This window comes from Phacochoerus africanus, chromosome 11 (genome assembly GCF_016906955.1).
Source record: "Phacochoerus africanus isolate WHEZ1 chromosome 11, ROS_Pafr_v1, whole genome shotgun sequence".
NCBI lineage: Eukaryota > Metazoa > Chordata > Mammalia > Artiodactyla > Suidae > Phacochoerus > Phacochoerus africanus.
In genome coordinates this window covers 7,940,869-7,962,185 of record NC_062554.1, presented here as the reverse complement: position 1 = coordinate 7,962,185, position 21,317 = coordinate 7,940,869, and the positions used below count along the sequence as shown (strand labels likewise).

Genomic DNA, 21,317 nt, shown 5'->3' with positions numbered 1-21,317 from the left:
GCTGATCCACAAAGGGAACTTTTTTTTTTTTTTTTTGAAAATGAATTTTTCCTTCTTTTTTGGCTAGAAGCTCCAGTATTAGTGTTGAAAACTGCCCCCTTATCTTTGATTTTGAAAGGAAAGTATCTAATTTTTACCACTAAGTACATTTATGTAATTTTCTGGTATATAAGCTTAATAAAGTTAAGTTTTTCATTTATTGCTAGTTGCCAAGAGTTTTCAACATGATGGGTAGTTGTTACACTTGATCAACTCCTTTTTTGGCATTATGTGAAATGAGAAATTAATTACATTGATAGATTTTCTAACGCTGAACCATTCTCACATTTCTGGGAGAAAAATCTAGTTGGTCACAGAGTATTATTATTTCCCTACAATACTGGATTCAATCTGTTGCTACTTTATTTAGGATTTTATATCTATTCTATAACCAAGATTGGGTCACAATTTTCTTCCAGTCATTGCCTGCTTTTGATATTAGACTGATGCTACCTTCACAAGTAAAGTGGGTAGCTTAAAACAATGCTATTCTAAGTAGTATTTTTATTTTTTATTAAAAAAATTTTCTTTGTTGTTTTTTTAGGGCCATGCCCACAGTATATGGAAGAGGTCGAAATGGAGCTGTCGCTGCTGGCCTATGCCACAGCTACAGCAACTTGGGATCTGAGCTGCATCTGCAATCTACACCACAGCTCACAGCAACGCCAGATTCTTAACCCACTGAGCAAGGCCAGGGATCAAACCTGCATTCTCACAGATACCAGTCAGATTCATTTCCACTGAGCAAAAACAGGAACTCCTAAGTAGTATTTTTTTACACGGTGAAAATTCTTAATTAAACTTTCTCTTTTGGGGAAGAAATTAACATCCCATAAGATATCAGATATTTAGAATTTAGTAATACAAGAGTAGCCTTTTAACTAGTCTCTCTGCCTCCGTTTGTGTCTCCTGTTCAATCCATCATCTATATTAGTACCCTGACTGGCCTCGAGTTCTTCAATGGCTTCCTACTGCCGAAAACAGTGATACTCAATTACACAAGTAGGCAGATGTGTAACAAAATGCTCAGCTTCCCAGAACTTTACAATCTAGATGTGTCTGCAATTGTTTCAAGCAAATCAGACTTTCCGTACCCCTGCCCTAAATTTTGACATGCCTAAAATATGTTTAATGTGGCTGTGGAAAGGAGTGGTTTTGTGTTTTAAAACAGCTTCCTCTAGGAGCTCCCATTGTGGCTCAGGGGGTTAAGAACCTGAGTAGTATCCGTGAGGATGCATGTTTGATCCCTGGCCTTGCTCAGTGGATTAAAGGATGCGGTGTTGCCACAAGCTGTGGCATAGTTTGTGGATGTGGCTCAGATCTGATGTTGCTGTGGCTGTGGTGTAGGCTGGCAGCTGCAGCTGCAATTCGACATCTAGCCTGGGAACCTCCATATGCCATGGGTGCAGCCTTGAAAAGAAAAAAGAGGGTGGGGGGAAGGTCCCTCTACTACTACCTGGAACTTTAGAATAAAGTGCAATTCCCTGCCAGGTATAAAAGGCCCTCCCCATAATTTTGTTCCTGTGATCTCACTAGTCACCTCCTTCCCTGCCCCCCACCCGTATAATTTATAATCAAGCTACTTACAACTTTCAAAGCATACTTCACTGCCTTTGAATTCTCTCTCCTTGAAATGCCTTCTCTGCTAATCGCATTTCTATTCAGTCTTGACCTCTTACCAAACTTTCCTCATAGCCCCGCCTCTACTCTCACCACGGAGTTCATCATTCCCTCCTCTGATATGTCTGCATCTTGAACACAGATGCTATAAACTCATCTAACAACTGAGCACGGGAGTCAAGCACTTTACCAAGAACTTCATGTCTTTTGTTCATTTTCACAACCATCCTATAAACTAGGTTGTAGTATTATATCCATTTCACAAATTAAGAAACTAAAGCTTGATAGATGAAGCTGTTTTGATATTCAAACCCCAGTCTGTTGGAGATAAAAGCTTCTTAAATTTTTTGCTCTATTATTTTTATGTATGTGTTATCTCCATTTTTCCTATTTTCCCCAGTAGATGTAAAACATCACATGAAAGAAGAAGAAGATAGGACATATGTGTAATTCTCCACTGTTTTCCTTTTGTGACCTGGGCTCACTCAGGGCAATCACAGCCTGATTTTTACTACTTTTTCAATGTTTACTACTATAGGTGCTGCATTAGGAACAGGCACATTTTGCTATTACTTGCTCATTCAAAAAACTTCCCTTGAGAATACAATATGCACATTATGCATAAATAAACCCTGGTCTTTGCCCCAAAAGAGCTCACAATGTAGGCTGGAGATGTAAATAACCGAAGCCTCACTACTAAGGACCCGAAATGTGGCCAGTCTAAACTAAGATGTGCCAGAAGCATGAAATACACACTGGATTTCAAAGATAGTATAAAAAAATACGGTACTAAAAAAAAAATGTGAAATATCTCAGTAGTTATCTTTATATTGCTTATCTGTAGAAATAACATTTTAGATACAATGGATAAAATAAAATATATATTAAAATAAATTTTACCTGTTTCTTTTTTCTTTTTTTTTTTTGTCTTTTCTCAGGATGCACCCAGGGCATATGAAGGTTCCCAGGCTAGGGATCTAATCAGAGCTGTAGCCGCCGGCCTACACCACAGCCACAGCAATTCGGGATCCGAGCCACGTCTTCAACCTACACCACAGCTCACAGCAACACGGGATCCTTAACCCGCTGAGCGAGGCCAGGAATCGAACCCGCAGTCTTATGGTTCCTAGTGGGATTCATTAACCACTGAGCCACAATGGGAACTCCAATTTCACCTGTTCCTTTTAACCTATTTACTATCCCTACTAGAAAATTTAAAATTATTGTGTGGCTTGCATTATATTTCTACTGGGTGACACAGGTCTAGAGACATGAAAGAGTCTGGCACTTACAGGCAAATCATACAGTTACACTTAGATTAAGAGAAAGGAAGTAGCAAACAAGAAAAGGGCCAAATCATTTAATCATTTAATAATGGTTGAATAAACACCTATGTGTCAAAAACTGTTCAGGCATTTGGGGAAAAAAAGAACTAAGATATTACCCCTGTTCTCAAGGAATTCATAGTCTAACAGAAGACATGAGAAGGCGTCTTTATACTTAATTTCAATAATTCTGCTGCCAGGAACAAAATGCTATGTTCAGGGCCCTCTTCACAAGACCTGGCTCCAGGTATCTCATGCTGCATGCGCACCTGCTCCCACTTGCTGTCCTTCAGACTCCCTCGAGGTTCAGAAGAGAACATGTGTGTTTCTACTTGACACGTATAAGAAGAGATGACAATTTTTTGTAGGTAAGAACGATGTCAGTGTCATCCTTAACAGCATCTCTCCTTACACATGGGCTACCCTACCACAGAGGCAAGGATGTGAGGACGATCCACGGCAGTGTTCACACAGAAACATATTCTCTACTGTAGACCAGCACTACCATCCACTAAGTACCACTTACCTGCTAGGAGCTCCCCAGCTCCATTAAAATATAAAGCACTATTTTAAAAAAGAAGAAACATTTTCCACTATTTATGGGACGTCTCTACGTATTAAGTGCTGTAGTAGCTCTATTAGGGAGACACAGGATAGACAGTATCTCTCTCTAAAGCGCCTGAATAGAGTCTGTCTGTTCGTCCACCACTTAGGTCCTTGAGATACAGACCCCCCCACTTTTGACAGTTCCATCCCCTTCATCCCAATGCAATATGTAGAAAACACCTGACTGACTGAAGAACACATGCATTAAAGCTCACATCAGTTAAAAATCTCTAGTTTAAAGACCAAGTGATTCTGGTCCACAATGATCAATATTTGGAATCAACTTACATCTCTAACCTTCTTAAATGAAACCAAGTGAGTGAGCCCAGAAGAAAGAGTTAGACTAGTCAAATTCATCCCAAAGAAAATAACAATCTTGGAGTTCCTGTCGTGGTGCAGTGGTTAGCAAATCCGACTAGGAACCATGAGATTGCGGGTTCGGTCCCTGCCCTTTCTCAGTGGGTTAAAGATCCGGCATTGCCGTGAGCTGTGGTGTAGGTTGCAGATGCGGCTCGGATCCCGAGTTGCTGTCGCTCTGCCGTAGGCCAGTGGCTACAGCTCCAATTCGACCCCTAGCCTGGGAATCTCCATATGCCGAGGGAGAGGCCCAAGAAATGGCAAGAGAGAAAGAGAGAAAGAGAGAGAGAGAGAGAGAGAGAGAGAGAGAAAGGAAGGAAGGAAGGAAGGAAGGAAGGAAGGAAGGAAGAAGAAAAGAAAAGAAAAGAACGGTCTTGCTAACATTAATTTCCACTGTCAACTACTTACCGTGAACACAGCCCAGGAAAGGGCAGAATGGCCTCCTCCATGCAGAAGGAGTAGGACAGGACCCTCTGAGCCACTCTTATAAACTCGAAAAGTGTAAGAATAGTTAAAGATAACATAGCTAAACTTTTGCTCACTGAAGTTTTTAATTATTTAGTCATAATAATACTAATTAGAAAACTAAAGACCAAGCTCTAAGCAAAACTGCAGACTTTCAAACTTAAGAGACACTTAAATAGAAGTTTCTGAGACACCAAACCTCTGTTTTTGCAGCTTGGAGCCAGTATGACTATTTTCTCAATGGGAAAAAAAACAATTTCCTTTGTCCTGATGATGAGATAGTCCCCCTAGACAGTAAACCAGTTCAACTCATTTGACTCATGAAACCATCCCCTGGGCCCTCAAAAGATGTATCAGTTTCAGGAATTTAATTCTTGATCATACCCATGCATCAGATAATTACAGCCAAATAGGATACTGGCACAATTTTACAAGTAATATTCCATGCTGTACAAAGAACAGATAAGGAATAAAAATGAAATAAACAATAGGAATAGAGAACACAGAAGAAACTACACAAGTCTTCTTAGACATAAGCTTCCTACAGAACAAGCCATTCTGCAAAGGATATATCCTTGCCAGTTTCATTCTCTACTTCTACATCTTCCATTGACTCAAAGTACTGACTCCAAGGAACAGGAGAAAAGTCCCGCTTTCTTCCAGGGCTAAGGGGAAACAGAGAAATTTCAAGTAAAAAATAGTTATGAATGAAAATACAGCATCTTGATCATAAATAGTAAATGTAAATCTGAAATAAAAGATAAATTCTTGTCAATATATGAAGACTTTTCATACACAAAGTATTACATTAAAAATGTGTTTTAAAAAGCTCAAGCAGGAGTTCCCATTGTGGCTCAATGGGTTATGAACCCACTGGTACCCATGAGGATGCGGGTTCGATCCCTGGCCCCACTCAGTGGGTTAAGGACCTGATGTTGTCATGCACTGTGGTATAGGTTGCAGATGCAGCTTGGGTTCTGCATCGCTGTGGCTGTGGTGTAGGCTGCAGCTCCGATTTCAACATTTTCTATATGCCACGGATACAGCTGTAAAAAGCAAAAAATAAACAAAAAAAAAAGAAAGAAAAGCTCAAATATATATAAAAATTTTATAATTTTAGGAGCTCCCCTTACGGCTCAGCGGAAATGAATCTGACTAGTAACCACGAGGTTCCAGGTTTGATCCCTGGCTTCGCTCAGTGGCTTAAGGATCTGGCGTTGCTGTGAGCTGTGGTGTAGGTCGCAGACATAGCTCAGATCCCTCGTTGCTATGGCTGTGGTGGAGGCTGGCAGCCGTAGCTCTGATTTGACCCCTAGCCTGGGAACCTCCATATGCTGCCTCCATATGCAAAAAAAAAAAAAAAAAATTATCATTTTAGTAAACTGATTAGTATACTTTATAATTGCAAATATATTCTGTGTATATACACAATATAAAACCTGCTAGTTCTCTCACCTTCTTCTTGGCTATAGGCTCATTCCTCAAACCACTTTAATATTGTTCCTGCTTCAATAATTTTTAGTCACTACTGCTTCTTCATACCTTTAATCCTTCACATTTTTTCATGCTTCTTTCGTATTTCCCAACCAATCAATATATAACCCTCATAGAAGGCAAACTGGCAGTATCAATACCTTGAATTTTGACTATTTATCTGAAGATAATCTCACACAAAATGAACTGACTTATCTACCAATGCAGCATTATTTGTAACAGAGAAAAACCGTAAATAACCTAAATATCAGCAGGTGACTGACTAAAATACATTTTGAGGAGTTCTTTTATGGCACAGCGGGTTAAGGATCCAGCATTGCGCTGCAGTGTCTCAGGTCACTGCTGTGTCACAGGATCAATCTCTGACCCAGGAACTTCCAAGTGCTGTGGGTGTGGCAAAAAAAAAACCCAATAATAAATAAAATAAATTTTGGTACTTAGAGAAATAGTATTTACTTATAAAAAGAGGGATGCAACTATATACTGATAAAATTCTTTACATATGGATACAACACACTAAGTAGACAAACATGACGCACACACTACCATTTGGATAAAAATGTGAAGTATGTATAAATGTAATTGCTTATTTATGTTTGGAGTATCTCTGGAAGAATACTAATATGGCATTGATGGTATCCTGGAAGAGGAGCTCTGACTGGAAGGTGAGAGGGACAGTTTTCAAGGTACATCTCTGTCTTTTGATTTTTGAACCATGTATTATTTTAAAATATTAAAATATTTTAAAACAAAACATATCAAAAATAGCCAGCAAATGTCAATTTACAACCTATGTCTTCAACCTTGAATAGAACACAAGAAAGAAACCCTGAGTCTGTTCCTACTACTACACCGATTCTTCTTTCCAGTAACGTAGAAAACTCAGAATCCTATCAGCAGCAAAACATTACCTCCTGCCCGACATCTTATACATGCTGTGGGACCAAACTGAGACTATGTACAAAGTATAATACAAAGCTCCTTTTAAAAAGTAATACCAAAGCATTCTAGGTTGACTATAATATTGGGAAGAATTGCAGTGGGGCAGCTAGGCACTCAGGGATGTGTTCTTTCAACAGTCAAGTATTTATTTATTTATTTATTATTTTTGTCTTTTCTAGGGTCACACTCATGGCAATTGGAGGTTCCCAGGCTAGGGGTCAAATCGGAGCTGTAGCCACCAGCCTACGCCAGAGCCACAGCAACGCCAGATCCAAGCCACATCTGTGACCTACACTAAAGCTCATGACAACGCTGGATCCTTAATCCACTGCTCGAGGCCAGGGATCGAACCTGCAACCTCATGGTTCCTAGTTGGATTCGTTAACCACTGAGCCACAACAGGAACTCCAGTCAAGTATTTATTGAATGTCTACTCTACAAGACATTGAAACAGGTGAGTAGTTCTCAATCTATGTAAGAATAAAATTACCTAGAGAGGAGTTCCCGTCGTGGCTCAGTGGTTAATGAATCTGACTAGGAACCATGAGGTTATGGGTTCGATCCCTGGCCTTGCCCAGTGGGTTGAGAATCTGGCGTTGCCGTGAGCTGTGGTGTAGGTTGCTGACGCAGCTTGGATCCTGCGTTGCTGTGGCTCTGGCAAAGGCTGGCGGCTACAGCTCCAATTTGACCCCTAGCCTGGGAATCTCCATATGTCGAGGGAGCAACCCAAGAAATGGCAAAAAAGACAAAAAAAAAAAAAATTACCTAGAGAGCTTTTAAAAACACAGAAGCTTGGGTCTCACCTCTAGAAACTGATTTAGGAGTTGTCTTGTGGCACAGTGGGTTAAGGGTCTGGCGTTGTCAATGCAGTAGCTCAGGTGGCTACTATGGCACTGCTTCCATCTCTGGGAAATTTCACATGCTGTGGATGCAGCCCCCCCACACATACACACACAAAAGAATACAAATTGATTTAAATGGCCTGAGCTGTGGCCTACGTACTGATAATTTTTAAAGTTCCCCAAGTTGAGAGAGAGGTGCTGGAAGTACAAAGGAAGAGGGTATGATTTAGAATGAGAGAGGAGTTCAAATTCCTCACAGTTCTTACCATTTCCCTCTAATTCCCTACAAATTCCTAACACTTACAGTATGGGCTTGGGCATATTCAAATTATCTAAACTCTTTCTGCCTTGAATTGCAATGACTTAAGTAAAATATACCTTGTAAAAGAATCCAATACATCTGGCATTTTTGTAGTTGCTCAGTATGTGGGTATTTTCTGATAGAAACACCCTCTCTATGGAAGTAAAGTACAACTTTAGCCTAGACCTATTTTTCTGATTTGCTGTTTGCACTTGAATTCCTACTGGAAAACTAAAAGCAGAATTATTTTTGTTTGTTTGTTTTTAGGGTTGCAAGTGCAGCATATGTAAGTTCCCAGGCTAGGGGGAGAATCGGAGCTACAGTTGTGGCCTACACCACAGCAACACCAGACGTGAGCCACATCTACAACCTACACTGCAGCTCACAGCAACACCAGACCCTTTAATCCACTGAGTGGGGCCAGGGATCGAACCCAAGTCCTCACGGATACTAGTACGGATACCAGCTGGATACCAGCCGGGCTCATCATCGCTGAGCTACAACAGGAACTCCTCTTTTTTTTTTTTTTTTTTTAGCACTTATTTATTTTTACTAAAGTATAGTTGATTTAAAATATCATATTAACATCAGGTGTACAGCATAATGATCCAGTATTTTTGCAAATTATATCAATATAAGTTATTACAAGATAAAGGCTATTAATTTCCTGCATGATACCGTGTAAGTCTTTCTCTCTTTCCTTTTTTGTACTTTTAGGGCTGCATGTGCGGCATATGGCAGTTTCCAAGCTAAGGGTCAAATCGGAGCTGGAGCTGCCAGCCTTCGCCACAGCCACAGGCATGCCGGATCCAAGCCACATCTGTGACCTACACCACAGCTCACAGCAACACTGGAGTCTTAACTCACTGAGCAAGGCCAGGGATCAAACCCACATTGTCATGGATATTAGTTGGGTTTGTGATTGCTGAGGCATAACCTAATTCCTATACTGTATATCATTTCTGCTTATCTATTTTACACATAGTAATTTGTATCTGTTAATTCCACACCCTTAATTTGTCCCTCTCCTTTCTTTTGGTAATCACTAGTTTGTTTCCTATATCTCTGTGAGTCTGTTTCTGTTGTGCTATAGTTTGCTATAGATTCATATGCATTCACTGTATTATTTTTTAGATTCCACATATAAGTGGCATCAGATAGTGTTTGTCTGTCAACAGTACCTGACATTGCACTAAGCATAATATTCTCCACATTTATCCACGTTGCTACAAATGGCAGAATTAAGTCAATTCTACTAACCACTCACGAATCCACCTATGCATACGCTAATTCGAGTAACAACAACAGCATGGCATGACAAACATGTTATAATAAGATCTATGCATCAGATTGTTTTCCATTCTTTGTCACTTTTATTCAGTGGTATTCTCCCCCCCCTCCCCTTTATTTTCAGTGCCAGACATGGCAAGGAGTCATTACAGCCAACTGTTATTAAAACATTATTTTGCAACATATACTCCCTTTACCACTGACTCCAAACTGACGTTTTGTGTGCTTTCATTCTTTCCTTTTTTAACATACTACCACCAAGAGTGGGTGGACATGCATGAAACTCTGATGTCTAAACCTAGGATATCATCAAAGTAATAGTATCCAGCATTTACTGTACATAGCATTGAGTCACTGTGCCAATTTACAGGTATGATTCTATTTAATAATCATGAAACTCTGGGTTATTGTTATTCCCATTTCATAGATTAAAAAAAAAAAAAAGACAGAGAGATACAAAGCACCTTGCCCAAGGTTTTAAGACTGAGTGGCAATGACACCATTCAAATCCAGTTCCAGGAGTTCCCACCGTGGCTCAGCGGTTAACAAATCCGACGGTCCCTGGCCTTGCTCAGTGGGTTAAGGATCCAGCGTTGCCATGAGCTGTGGTGTAGGTTGCAGACGCGGCTGGGATCCCGAGTTGCTGTGGCTCTGGCGTAGGCTGGCAGTTACAGCTCCGATTTGACCCCTAGCCTGGGAACCTCCATATGCCGCGGGAGTGGCCCAAGAAATGGCAAAAAGACAAAAAAAAGAAAAAATCCAATTCCATCACACTTCAAAGTCTCTGTTCTCTACTCCAATGCTTTATTAATTCTCAGACCCGTTTTCTCTCTCATTCTCTTATTCATGCCTCTGAAAGGTAATAAGGCTTTATTTAAGGTATATTATTAGAGGTTTCCTTTTCATAGTCTAAATACAGCTGACTTTGTCAAGGCCATAGAAATTTTTCAGGTTGGCCAAGCACTAGTTAAACAAAAATTACTTTTGATGGAACAGACAAGATGGCAGAGAAGGACATGAGCTCATCTCCTCTCATGAAAACATCAAAATCACAACTAACTGCTGAACAACCATTGAAAAAAAGATTGGAACCTACCAAAAAATATTTTACGTCCAAAGACAAAGAAAAAGCCACAAAGACGGTGGGAGGGTTAATTCCATACCTTCCAGGTGGGCAATGCATGAACTGGAAAATAATTATATCAATGGTTCTCCCACAGGAATGAGAGTTCTGAGCCCAGTGTCAGGCTCTCCAGGCTGGAGGTCTGGCATCAGGAAGAGGAGCTTCCAGAGCATCTGGATTTAAAGGCCAGCAGGCCTTGAGTACAAGAGCTCCACAAGACTGGAGAGCACACACAAGGTTTCATGTACCCTGGACTCCAAGGCAAAGTAGTGACTCATGAGTGGCCTGGGCCAGATGTACTTGCGGGTCTTGCAGAGTCTTCTGGGGAGGCAAGGGTTGGCTGTGGCTCAACACTAGAAGTGGAGACCCCAAGGAATATCCATCAGCATGAGCTCTCCCAAAGTCACCATTTTGGCACCAAGACCTGGCCCCACTCAACAGCCTACAGGCTCCAGAGCTGGGAAGCCTCAGGCCAAACAACCAACAGGGTGGGAACATAGCCCCATCCAGGAGAAGACAGGTTGTATAAAGTCATCCTGACCCCAGAGCCACCTCTAACCACACCCCTTGACCCTGTCCACCAAAGAGACAAGACCCAACTCCACCCACTAGTGGGCAGGCACCACTCTCTTCCATAAGGAACTCTGCACAAGCCCCTGAACCAACTTCACCCACCAGGGGGCAGACACCAGAAGCAAGACAAAAAACAATCCTGTAGCCTAAGGACCAGAGACCACAAACATAGAAAGTCAACAAAATGAAGCAGCTGAGAAATACATTCCAGACAAAGGAACAAGATAAACCTTAGAAAAACAATTAGGTGAAGTGGAGATAGGTAATCTACCTGAAAAAGAATCAGAAAAGTGATAGTAAAGATGATCCAAGATCTCAGAAAAAGAATGAGGCACAGAATTCCTGATGTGGCTCAGTGGGTTAAGAATCCAACTGGTATCAATGAGGAAGCAGGTTTGATCCCTGGCCTTGCTCAGTGGGCTACGGATCTGATGTTGCTGCAAGCTGTAGCATAGGTCACAGACGTGGCTCAGATCCTGCATTGCTGTGGTTATGGCACAGGCCAGCAGCTGTAGCTCCTGACCCCTAGTCTGGGAACTTCCATATGTCACAGGTACAGCCCTTAAAAAAAAAAAAAAAAAAAAAGACAAGGAAACTGAGGCACAAAGATTGTTTTCTAGTATTAATTTCATATCCTGCAACTTTACCAAGCTGCATTTCTATACGATAACAATGAAAGATCAGAAAGAGAAATTAAGGAAACAATCCGACTTACCATCACATCAAAGAGAATAAAATACCTAGAAATAAACCTATCTAAGGAGGCAAAATACCTGTACTCTGAAAACTATAAGATGCTGATGAAAGAAACTGAAGATGAAACAAACATGTGGAAAGATATACTGTTATTGGATTTAAAGAATCAATTTATCAAAATAACTATTCTACCCAAGGTAATCTACAGATTCAACACAATCCTAATCAAATTACCAATGGCATTTTTCACAGAATTAGAACAACAACAACGACAACAACAACAACAACAACAAATATATATATATATTTTTTTTTTTTTTTGTCTTTTTAGAGCCTCACCCATAGCAAATGGAGGTTCCCAGACAAGGTTCAAATCAGAGCTGCAGCTGCTGACCTACACTACTGCCACAGCAAAGTGGGATCCAAGCCACATCTGCAACCTACACCACAACTCACAGCAATGTCAGATCCTTAACACAGCAATGCCAGATCCTTAACCCACTGAGCAGGGCCAGGGAACGAACCTGTGTCCTCACAGATACTAGTCAGATTCACTTCCGCTGAACCACGACAGGAACTGCAAAAAATTTTTTAGGTTGTATGGAAACATCAAAAAAATCCCAAATAGCCAAAGTAATCCTGAGAAAGAAAAAAAATGGAGCAGAGTAATCAGGTTCCCTGACCACAGACTATACTACAAAGCTACAGTTATCAAAAGAGTAGAGTACCAGCGCAAAAACAGACATATAGATAGATGGATCAGGTAGAAGGCCTAGAAATAAACAATACACCTAAACAAACTACAACAAAGGAGGCAAGAATATACAGTGGATAAAAGATGGTCTCTTCAGTAAGTGGGAAAAATGGATAGCCACAAGTAAAAAAATAAAATTAAAATGTTTTCTAGGAGTTCTTCTGTAATGGGAATCTGACTGCAGCAGTTTGGGTCGCTACAAAGACAAAGGCTCAATCCCTGGCAGTGGATTAAAGAATCTGATGTTGCCACAGCTGTGGCATAGGCAGCAGTTGCAGCTCAAATTCAATCCCTGGCCCAGGAACTTCCAAGAGCAGTGGAGTACGGCCATAAAAAAAACAAACAATGACAAAAAATTCTCTAACACCATACACAAAAATAAACTCAAAATGGATAAAAGATTTAAATGTAAATCTATCATAAAATTGTTAGAAACAATAATAACTGTTAGAAAACATAGGCAGAAGATGTTTCAACATCAATTGCGGCAATACCTTGCTGGATCTGTCTCCTACAGTAACGGAAATAAAAACAAAAATAAACAAATGGGACCTAATTAAAAGCTTTTGCACAGCAAAGGAAACTATAAACAACAACAAAAAAGACAACCCACAGAATGAGAGAAAATATCTGCAAATGAAGTGACCAACAAGGGATTAAGCTCTAAAATATACAAACAGCTCATATACCTCAATGTCAAGAAAACAAACAACCCAGTAAAAAATGTGTGCAGATCTAAACAGACATTTCTCCAAAGAAGACAGACAGATGGCTAAAAAGCACATGAAAAGATGCTCAACATTGCTAATTATTAGAGAAATGCAAATCAAAACTTCAATGAAATATCACCTCACACTGGTCAGAATAGCCAGCATCAAAAAATCTACCAACAAGAAATGCTGGGTGGGGTGTGTAGAGGAACCCTCCCACACTGTTGATAGGAATGTAAATTGGTACAACCACAATGGAGAACAGTATGATAATTCCTTAAAAAACTAAAAATAGGAGTTTCCATCATGGCTCAGTTGTTAACGAATCTGACTAGGAACCATGAGGTTGCAAGTTTGATCCTTGACCTTGCTCAATGGGTTAAGGATCCAGCGTTGCTGTAAGCTGTGGTGTAGCTCACAGATGCGGCTTGGGTCCTGCAGGGCTGTGGCTGTGGCTGGCGGCTGCGGCTCAGATTGGACCCCTAGTCTGGGAACCTCCATATGCCACAGGTGCAGCTCTAGAGAAGACAAAAAAGATAAAAAGACAAAAAAAAAAACAAAAAAAACCCCTAAAAATAGAAGTACCATATGATCAGCAATCCCACTCCTGGACATCTATCAGGAAAAAGCCCTAATTCAAAAAGATACATGCACCCCAGTGTTCATTATAGCACTATTTACAACAGCCAAGACATGGGAGCAACCTAAACGTCCACTGACAGAATAATGGATAAAGATGTAAAGTACATATATACAGTGGAGTATTACTCAGCCATAAAAAAGAATGAAATAATGCCATGTGCAGTAACATGGATGGACCTAGAGATTATCATACTAAGTGAAATAAATCAGACAGAGACAAATATCATATGATATTACCTATAGGTGGAATCTAAAAATGGTACAAATGAACCTATTTATAAAACAGAAACATACTTACAGACATATGGATACCAAAAGGGAAAGGTGTGGGAAGGGATAAATTAGGAGTTTGGGATTAACATATACAAGCTACTATATACAAAATAAAGAATCAACAAGGACCTACTGTATAGCACAGGGAACTCTACTCAATATTCTGTAATAACATATATATATTTAAGAATCTGAAAAAGAATGGATAATGTATATGTATAACTGAAGCACTATGCTATACACTTGAAACTAACATTATAAATCAACTATACATCAATAACTTTTAAAAATGAAAAAATATAGTCCAATATAAAATAAAAATTGAATTAAAAAAAGAAAAATTACTTCCTACATTCAGAAATTATTCCTAAAAGAACACCCTCCAGTTCTCTCCCCCTCCCTCTCCCTCTCTTTCTATCTCTTTAGGGTCACACCTGCAGCATACATAAGTTCCTAGACTTGGGGTTGAATTGGAGCTGCAGCCACAGCAACGCCAGATCCAAGTTGGATCTGCAACCTATGCCATAGCTTGTGGCAATGCCAGATCCTTAACCCACTGAGCAAGGCCAGGGACTGAACCTGCATACTCATGGATACTAGTCAGGTTCTTTACCCACTGAGCCACAACGGGAACTCTGTCACCCTCTATTTCCAGTCCACATTTTTTAAAAAATTCCAAGGACTACACAATTTATATCAACAAATGAGTAATTCCCGTTTTATTAAAGACCTAAGCATCTATACCTCAAAAGGTTTCTCTACTCCCACTGGGATTTTTCTGGCTTACTCCTAACATTTGTATTTGAACATATAATTGTTTATACACTCAAAGACTTCAGGAAGTTTTGCAACCAAATGATAAACATGAAGCAGAATCAGTAAGGACCTTACATGAATCTTTATATTCTAGTCAGAAAGAATACCTGTATTTTAGTAACGAAGTTTTTGTTCTTTCTAAAAAGTTCATTTTCTTATTCTTTTATTCCTAACTTCTTTATGACCATTACAACCTGTATAAGCTTTTTTTCAGCTATAATTTTTAAGTGAATTAATTCCTGACTTTTTTTCTCTGTGGCGTCACAATGATAGAATTCTGAAGTCATGAAAAGAATTTCCAAAAACCTAACAAGGTGAAGTTTTACTTTAAAAATAAGGATGTATTCACCAAGAATCTATTACATGTACTAGGCCGGAAGTGAGGTGGAGTGGTAGGAGATGCTGGGATAATTATAAAACTAGTGAGACAATGCCTCTGTTCTCAAGAAGCTAATATCATTTCCCTAAATATCTAACATAATGTATAGATAAATACCCTAAGAGGAAGAGCTAAAGTGCTATAAATGTTCAAAGGAGGGAACAAAGACAACTTTCAGCTTGGGAAACAGAAACTTCAAAGAAAAAAAAACATTTAAGCTAAGAAGGATAGACAGAATTTGAACTGACAATGGAAACAGGGAAAGAGGGAGGGTAAGGAAGGCATTTCAGGTGGATAGAAGAACATAAAGAAGGATCCAGCATGATGACTGTCATAGGAGACACTGATAAAAAATTTAGAAATTAACTACAAGAGGTGGGAATAGTACAGCAGTTCTGAAAACTTAAAGCTGACACAACTAAAAGCAGATAGTGGAGAAGGAATAATAAAGTAGAAAATCATGTTTTCTTTCTGTTATTTGTATGTTAGTGCCCCAGACGTCAGATAGGATTTGGATGGTATTGCAGAAAATGAAGAGCCACTAGAATGCACAGATTAAAGTATTTCAGAAAGATCGATGTGGTGAAAGGTACAAGACAGACTTGATTCTGGAAAAAAAAAAATACTGCAATAACCTGGGTAGGAAAAGAGGGGAATCTAGACTGGTAATGGAATTCAAAATGAGGAAAACACAGAGAACTTTCAAGAAGGCAATCAACAAATCTCAGTAATATCAAGATATGGAAAATGACTAACAGGAGAATCAAAGCTAATTCTAAAGTTTTGAACTAATAGATGAATTATAAAGTCCTGAAATTGGTAGGTAAAAATCTACTTTGGGAGGTAAATGTACATAGAATATTTGATGTCAGAAAAAAAGATTATATCAAACCTAACAAAATAAATGTTTAATTTCCTCCCAGTTCCTGCTACCAGAGGAGCAGTTCAGAAGAAAGGGAGCAAAGCAGTATGAGAGATACACAGATACACATAAACCACATGAATCGAGTGTGTTTATGGATTCTTTGCTATTATCCCAGACCCTGTTCAGAATATGATGAGCTGAGAACCCATCACTCTAGAAAAAAATGCATATTCATATATTTTGTATACAATTCCACCGGCTTCAAGAAACCCATCTATGAACCCCAAGCTAAGAACCTTTGGCCTAGACTTTGACCTTAAGATCTACTTCCAGGAGTTCCCATCATGGCTCAGTGGTTAACGAATCTGACTAGGAAACATGAGGTTGCGGGCTTGATCCCTGACCTTGCTCAGTGGGTTGAGGATCCGGCGTTGCCCTGAGCTGTGGTGTAGGTCGCAGATGCAGCTTGGATCCCGCATTGCTGTGGCTGTGGCGCAGGCTGGCGGCTACAGCTCCGATTGGACCCGTAGCCTGGGAACCTCCATATACCATGGGTTCAGCCCTAGAAGAGACAAAAAGAAAAAAAAAAGAATCTTCTTACAGTAGAAAGAGGAAAATTTCAAAGAGGAAGAAAAAAAATGAGGGGCTACTGCACTCTTAAAACTTCCTAAACTTCACGCAAATTTTCTATTTGCTAGAGACTAAAGGTTTCTTTTCATAAGCCAGTTCTGCCTTTATTAATTGTGTGACCTTGGACAGGTCACTTAACTTCTCCAGGCCTGAGTTACGTCATGTCAGATAGGGGTGCATCATCAGTTTTACAGGGGTTGTTAAGAGGTTTGAAGTAGCCTTGTTATTCCTTAGTTACTCTCAAATTAGCTGTTCTATTTTTGCCACAGAACTAATCATTTTCTAAAATTAGCTTGTTCCTGTATTTATGATCCTCCAGTAACTCCACCTAATTTGCTACTAATGTTTGAGATCCATGAGAGCAAGAATGTTTTCCATTTGTTCACCACTGTGCCCTCAAAGCCTGACACACGGATGATTATTTGCTGACAGTATGAAATAAGCTACTGCGCATAAAGAACTTAGCTTGGTGTCTCAATAAGTGTTTAGGCTTATAAACAGAATCCTTACTGAATCCTGCTAAGGCTTCCAGTAAAAAAAAAAAAAAAAAAAAAAGACACTACAAAGCTATACTAACCAACACTGCAATATAGGCATGAGAGTAGATACATAAATTAATTGAATAGAACTGAGAGCCCAAAAATAAACTCTTAAGTTTTACAGTCAATAGATTTTCAACAAAGGGGCCAAGACAATTCAGTGGGGGAAGAATAATCTTTCCAATAAATGGAGTTAAGACAACTGCAAAAGTATTCATGCAAAAGTTGAGACTCTGCACCCTTCTCCTCACACTACACACATAGTGAAATTAATAGCTAAAAATAAAAAATGCAAAAGAAAACACGAGAGGAAATCTTTGTGATCCTGGAGTAGGTATCAATTTCTCAGCTACATCACCAAAAACAGAAATGATAAAAGAGAAGATATAGGAGTTGGATTTCATCAAAATTAAAACTATTCATTAAAACTATGTATAGAGTTTATAGTACAACTATGTACAGATTATTTGAGATTAAATTTTATTTCCAGGAGTTTCCGTCATGGCTCAACAGAAACAAATCTGACTAGCATCCATGAGGACGCAGATTCGATCTCTGGCCTCACTTAGTGGGTTGAGGATCAAGCACTGCTGCTCACAGACGTGGCTCGGATCTGGTATTGCTGTGGCAGGCATAGGCCAGAGGCTACAGCTCTGATTCAACCCATGGCCTGGGAACCTCCGCATGCTGCGGGTGAGGCCCTAAGAAAGCAAAAAAAAAAAAATTATTTCCAATAATTACAAGCTTTATGACCATTAACAGGTTATCTCTGCTTCAGTTTCCTCAACTGTAAGCTCTGAAATGTGATTACAAGGAGGCACATAATATTTCATAAATATTAGTTATTACAGAAATACTGTTTATACCTAAGCTACATGGTATAATGATTATATATTTTCTTTTTGTACTTCTTACTTTTCTACAAAATAACTGACTTTTACTTTTACTTTTTTATTAAACTATCACTATTAGCTTCCAAAAACTTTTTATAGACAAAAGACATGAACAAGTATTTCACAAAAGAGGAAACACAAATAGCCTATAAACATATTAAAAAGCTTCCTAATTTTTTTTTTTAATATGGAGGTTCCCAGGCTAGGGGTCTAATCAGAGCTATAGCCACCTGACTACACGAGCCACAGCAACAAGGGATCCGAGCTGCGTCTGCAACCTATACCACAGCTCACGGCAGATCCTTAACCCACTGAGCAAGGCCAGGGATCGAACCCGCAACCCCATGGTTCCTAGTTGGATTCATTAATCAGTGAGCCACGCCGGGAACTCCCTAAATTTGTTCATAGTAAAGAGACATAATATTTTATTAAACAGGAGAAAATCAAAGTTTAGTTACATGTATATAGGGGAGAGTCCCAGAAAAACTGACTCACTCCAAAAGACATAATATTTTAAATCACAGTAAGGTATAATTCCATACCTACCCTGTTTTTTTTTATTATTATTATTTTTTGTCTTTTCTAGGGCCACACCTGCGGCATATGGAGGTTCCAAGGCTAGGGGTCCAAACAGAGCTGTAGCCACCGGCCTACGCCACAGCCACAGCAATGCCAGATCCGAGCCACATCTGCGACCTACACCACAGCTCATGGCAACCACATGGTTCCTAGTTGGATTCGTTTACCACCAAGCCACGACAGGAACTCCCAAACCTATTATGTTGACAAAATTTAAGAAACCAGATATTACCAAGTACTGGGGAAGATCTAGCTAAGATGGAACTATCATCCACTGCTGGTAGGAGGGAAAAATTATTTGGAAAACAGTGAGGCATCATCTGGTAAAAATGACAGGTATCCTTCAATTTTGTAGTTTCACTTTATAGAGAAATGCTCACACATACGTACTAAGATACACATAAAAGGATGTTCATGGAATCATTTCCATAAAAGCAAAGAATAACTAGCAAACTAAATGTTCACTATCTCTGGAATATGCAAATTGTGATATATTCAGGCAGTTGAATATGGCACAGATGTGAAAATGGATGTATTAGAATTACAGGCAATACACCAAAAAAAAAATAAATAAAACACCTAGGAGTAAACCTGACCAAGGAGATGAAAGACTTATACACTAAGAACTGTAAAACATTAATAAAGGAAAATAAAGAGGATTCAAAGAAATTCCATGGAAAGATACTCTGCGTTCCAGAACTGGAAGAATTAATCTTGTTAAAATGGCCATACTATCCAAAGCAATCTACAGATTTAATGAGATCCCTATCAAATCACCCATGTCATTTTTCACAGAATTACAAAGAATAACCCAAAAATTCATATGGGGCCATAAAATACCCAGAATTGCCAAGGCAATCTTGAAAACAAACAAACAACAACAGAAAAGAACAGGAAGCATAACTCTCCCAGACTTCAGACAATATTGCAAAGTTACAGTAATCAACAGTGTGGTATTGGTACAAAAACAGACATACGAACAATGGAACAGAATAGAGAGCCCAGAAATAAGCCAAGACACCTATGGTCAATTAATCTTCAACAAAGGAGGCAAGACTATAAAATGGAAAAAGACCATCTCTTCAGCAAGTGGTGCTGGCAAAACTGGACAACTACATATAAATTAATAAAACTAGACCACAACCTCACACATTGCACAAAAATAAATTCAAAATGGCTTAAATATTTAAACATAAGACATGACACCATAAAACTCCTAGACGAGAACATAGCCAAACATTCTGTGACATAAACCATACAAATGTTTTCTTAGGTCAGTCTCCCAAGGCAAGAGAAATAAAAAACAAAACAGGAGTTCCCGTCGTGGCGCAGTGGTTAACGAATCCGACTAGGAACCATGAGGTTGCGGGTTCGGTCAGTGGGTTAACGATCCGGCGTTGTCGTGAGCTGTGGTGTAGGTTGCAGACTCGGCTCGGATCCAGCGTTGCTGTGGCTCTGGCGTAGGCTGGTGGCTATAGCTCCGATTCGACCCCTAGCCTGGGAACCTCCATATGCCCAAGAAATAGCAACAACAACAACAACAACAACAATAACAACAACAACAACAACAAAAAGACCAAAAACAAAAACAAAAACAAACAAAAAAACCAAAAACAAAACAAAAAAAGGGGATCTAATCAAACTTACAAGCTTTTGCACAGCAAAGGAAACCATTAAAAAAAAAAACCAAAAAAAGACAACTTACAGAATGGGAGAAAGTTGAAAATGATGCAACCAACAGGAACTTAGTCTCCAAAATATACAAACAGCTCATACAACTCAACAACAACAAAAAATCAACCCAATTGAAAATCGGGCAGAAGACCTAAACAGACATTTCTCCAAAGAAGACATACAGGTGGCCAGTAAGCACATGACAAAATGTTCAACATCACTAATTATCAGAGAAATGCAAATCAAAACTACAATGAACTACCACCAGACACCAATCAGAATGGCCATCATTAACAAGTCTAAAAATAACAAATGCTGGAGAGGGTGTGGAGAAAAGGGAACTCTCCAACACTGCTGGTGGGAATGTAAACTGGTACAACCACTATGGAAAACGGTATGGAATTTCCTCAGAAAACTCAATATAGAACTACCATATGACCCAGCAATCCCACTCCTGGGCATATATCTGGACAAAACTACAATTCAAAAAGATACATGCACCCATATGTTCATTGCAGCATTATTCACAATAGCCAAGACACGGAAACAACCTAAATGTCCATTCACAGATGAGTGGATTAAGAAAATATGGTACATGTATGCAATGGAATACTAGTCAGCCATGAAAAAGAACAAAATAATGCCATTTGTGGCAACATGGATGCAACTAGAGATTCTCATACTAAGGTAATCAAGTCAGAAAGACAAAGACAAAGAACGTACGGTATCACTTATATGTAGAATCTAAAGTAAGGCACAAATGAACTTATCTACAAAACAGAAAAAGACTCACAGAGATAGAGAACAGACTTGTGGGCACCAAGAGGGAGAGAGAAGGAAATAGGATGGACTGGGAATTTGGGGTTAGCAGATGCAAACTATTACATTTA

General features: G+C 39.3%; 1 protein-coding gene across 1 annotated transcript in view; it reads right to left on the bottom strand.

Moving 5' to 3' along the window:
* The window catches only part of PPME1 (protein phosphatase methylesterase 1), a 96,306-nt gene that overhangs the window by 38,094 nt on the left and 36,895 nt on the right, over window positions 1-21,317 (bottom strand). The window contains exons 2-3 of the mRNA XM_047752637.1: window positions 4,984-5,077; window positions 4,356-4,448 (exon numbers count right to left, since the gene is read on the bottom strand). Coding sequence (XP_047608593.1) covers window positions 4,356-4,448; window positions 4,984-5,077 — 187 coding nt within the window. The remainder of the gene's footprint in view (window positions 1-4,355; window positions 4,449-4,983; window positions 5,078-21,317) is intronic.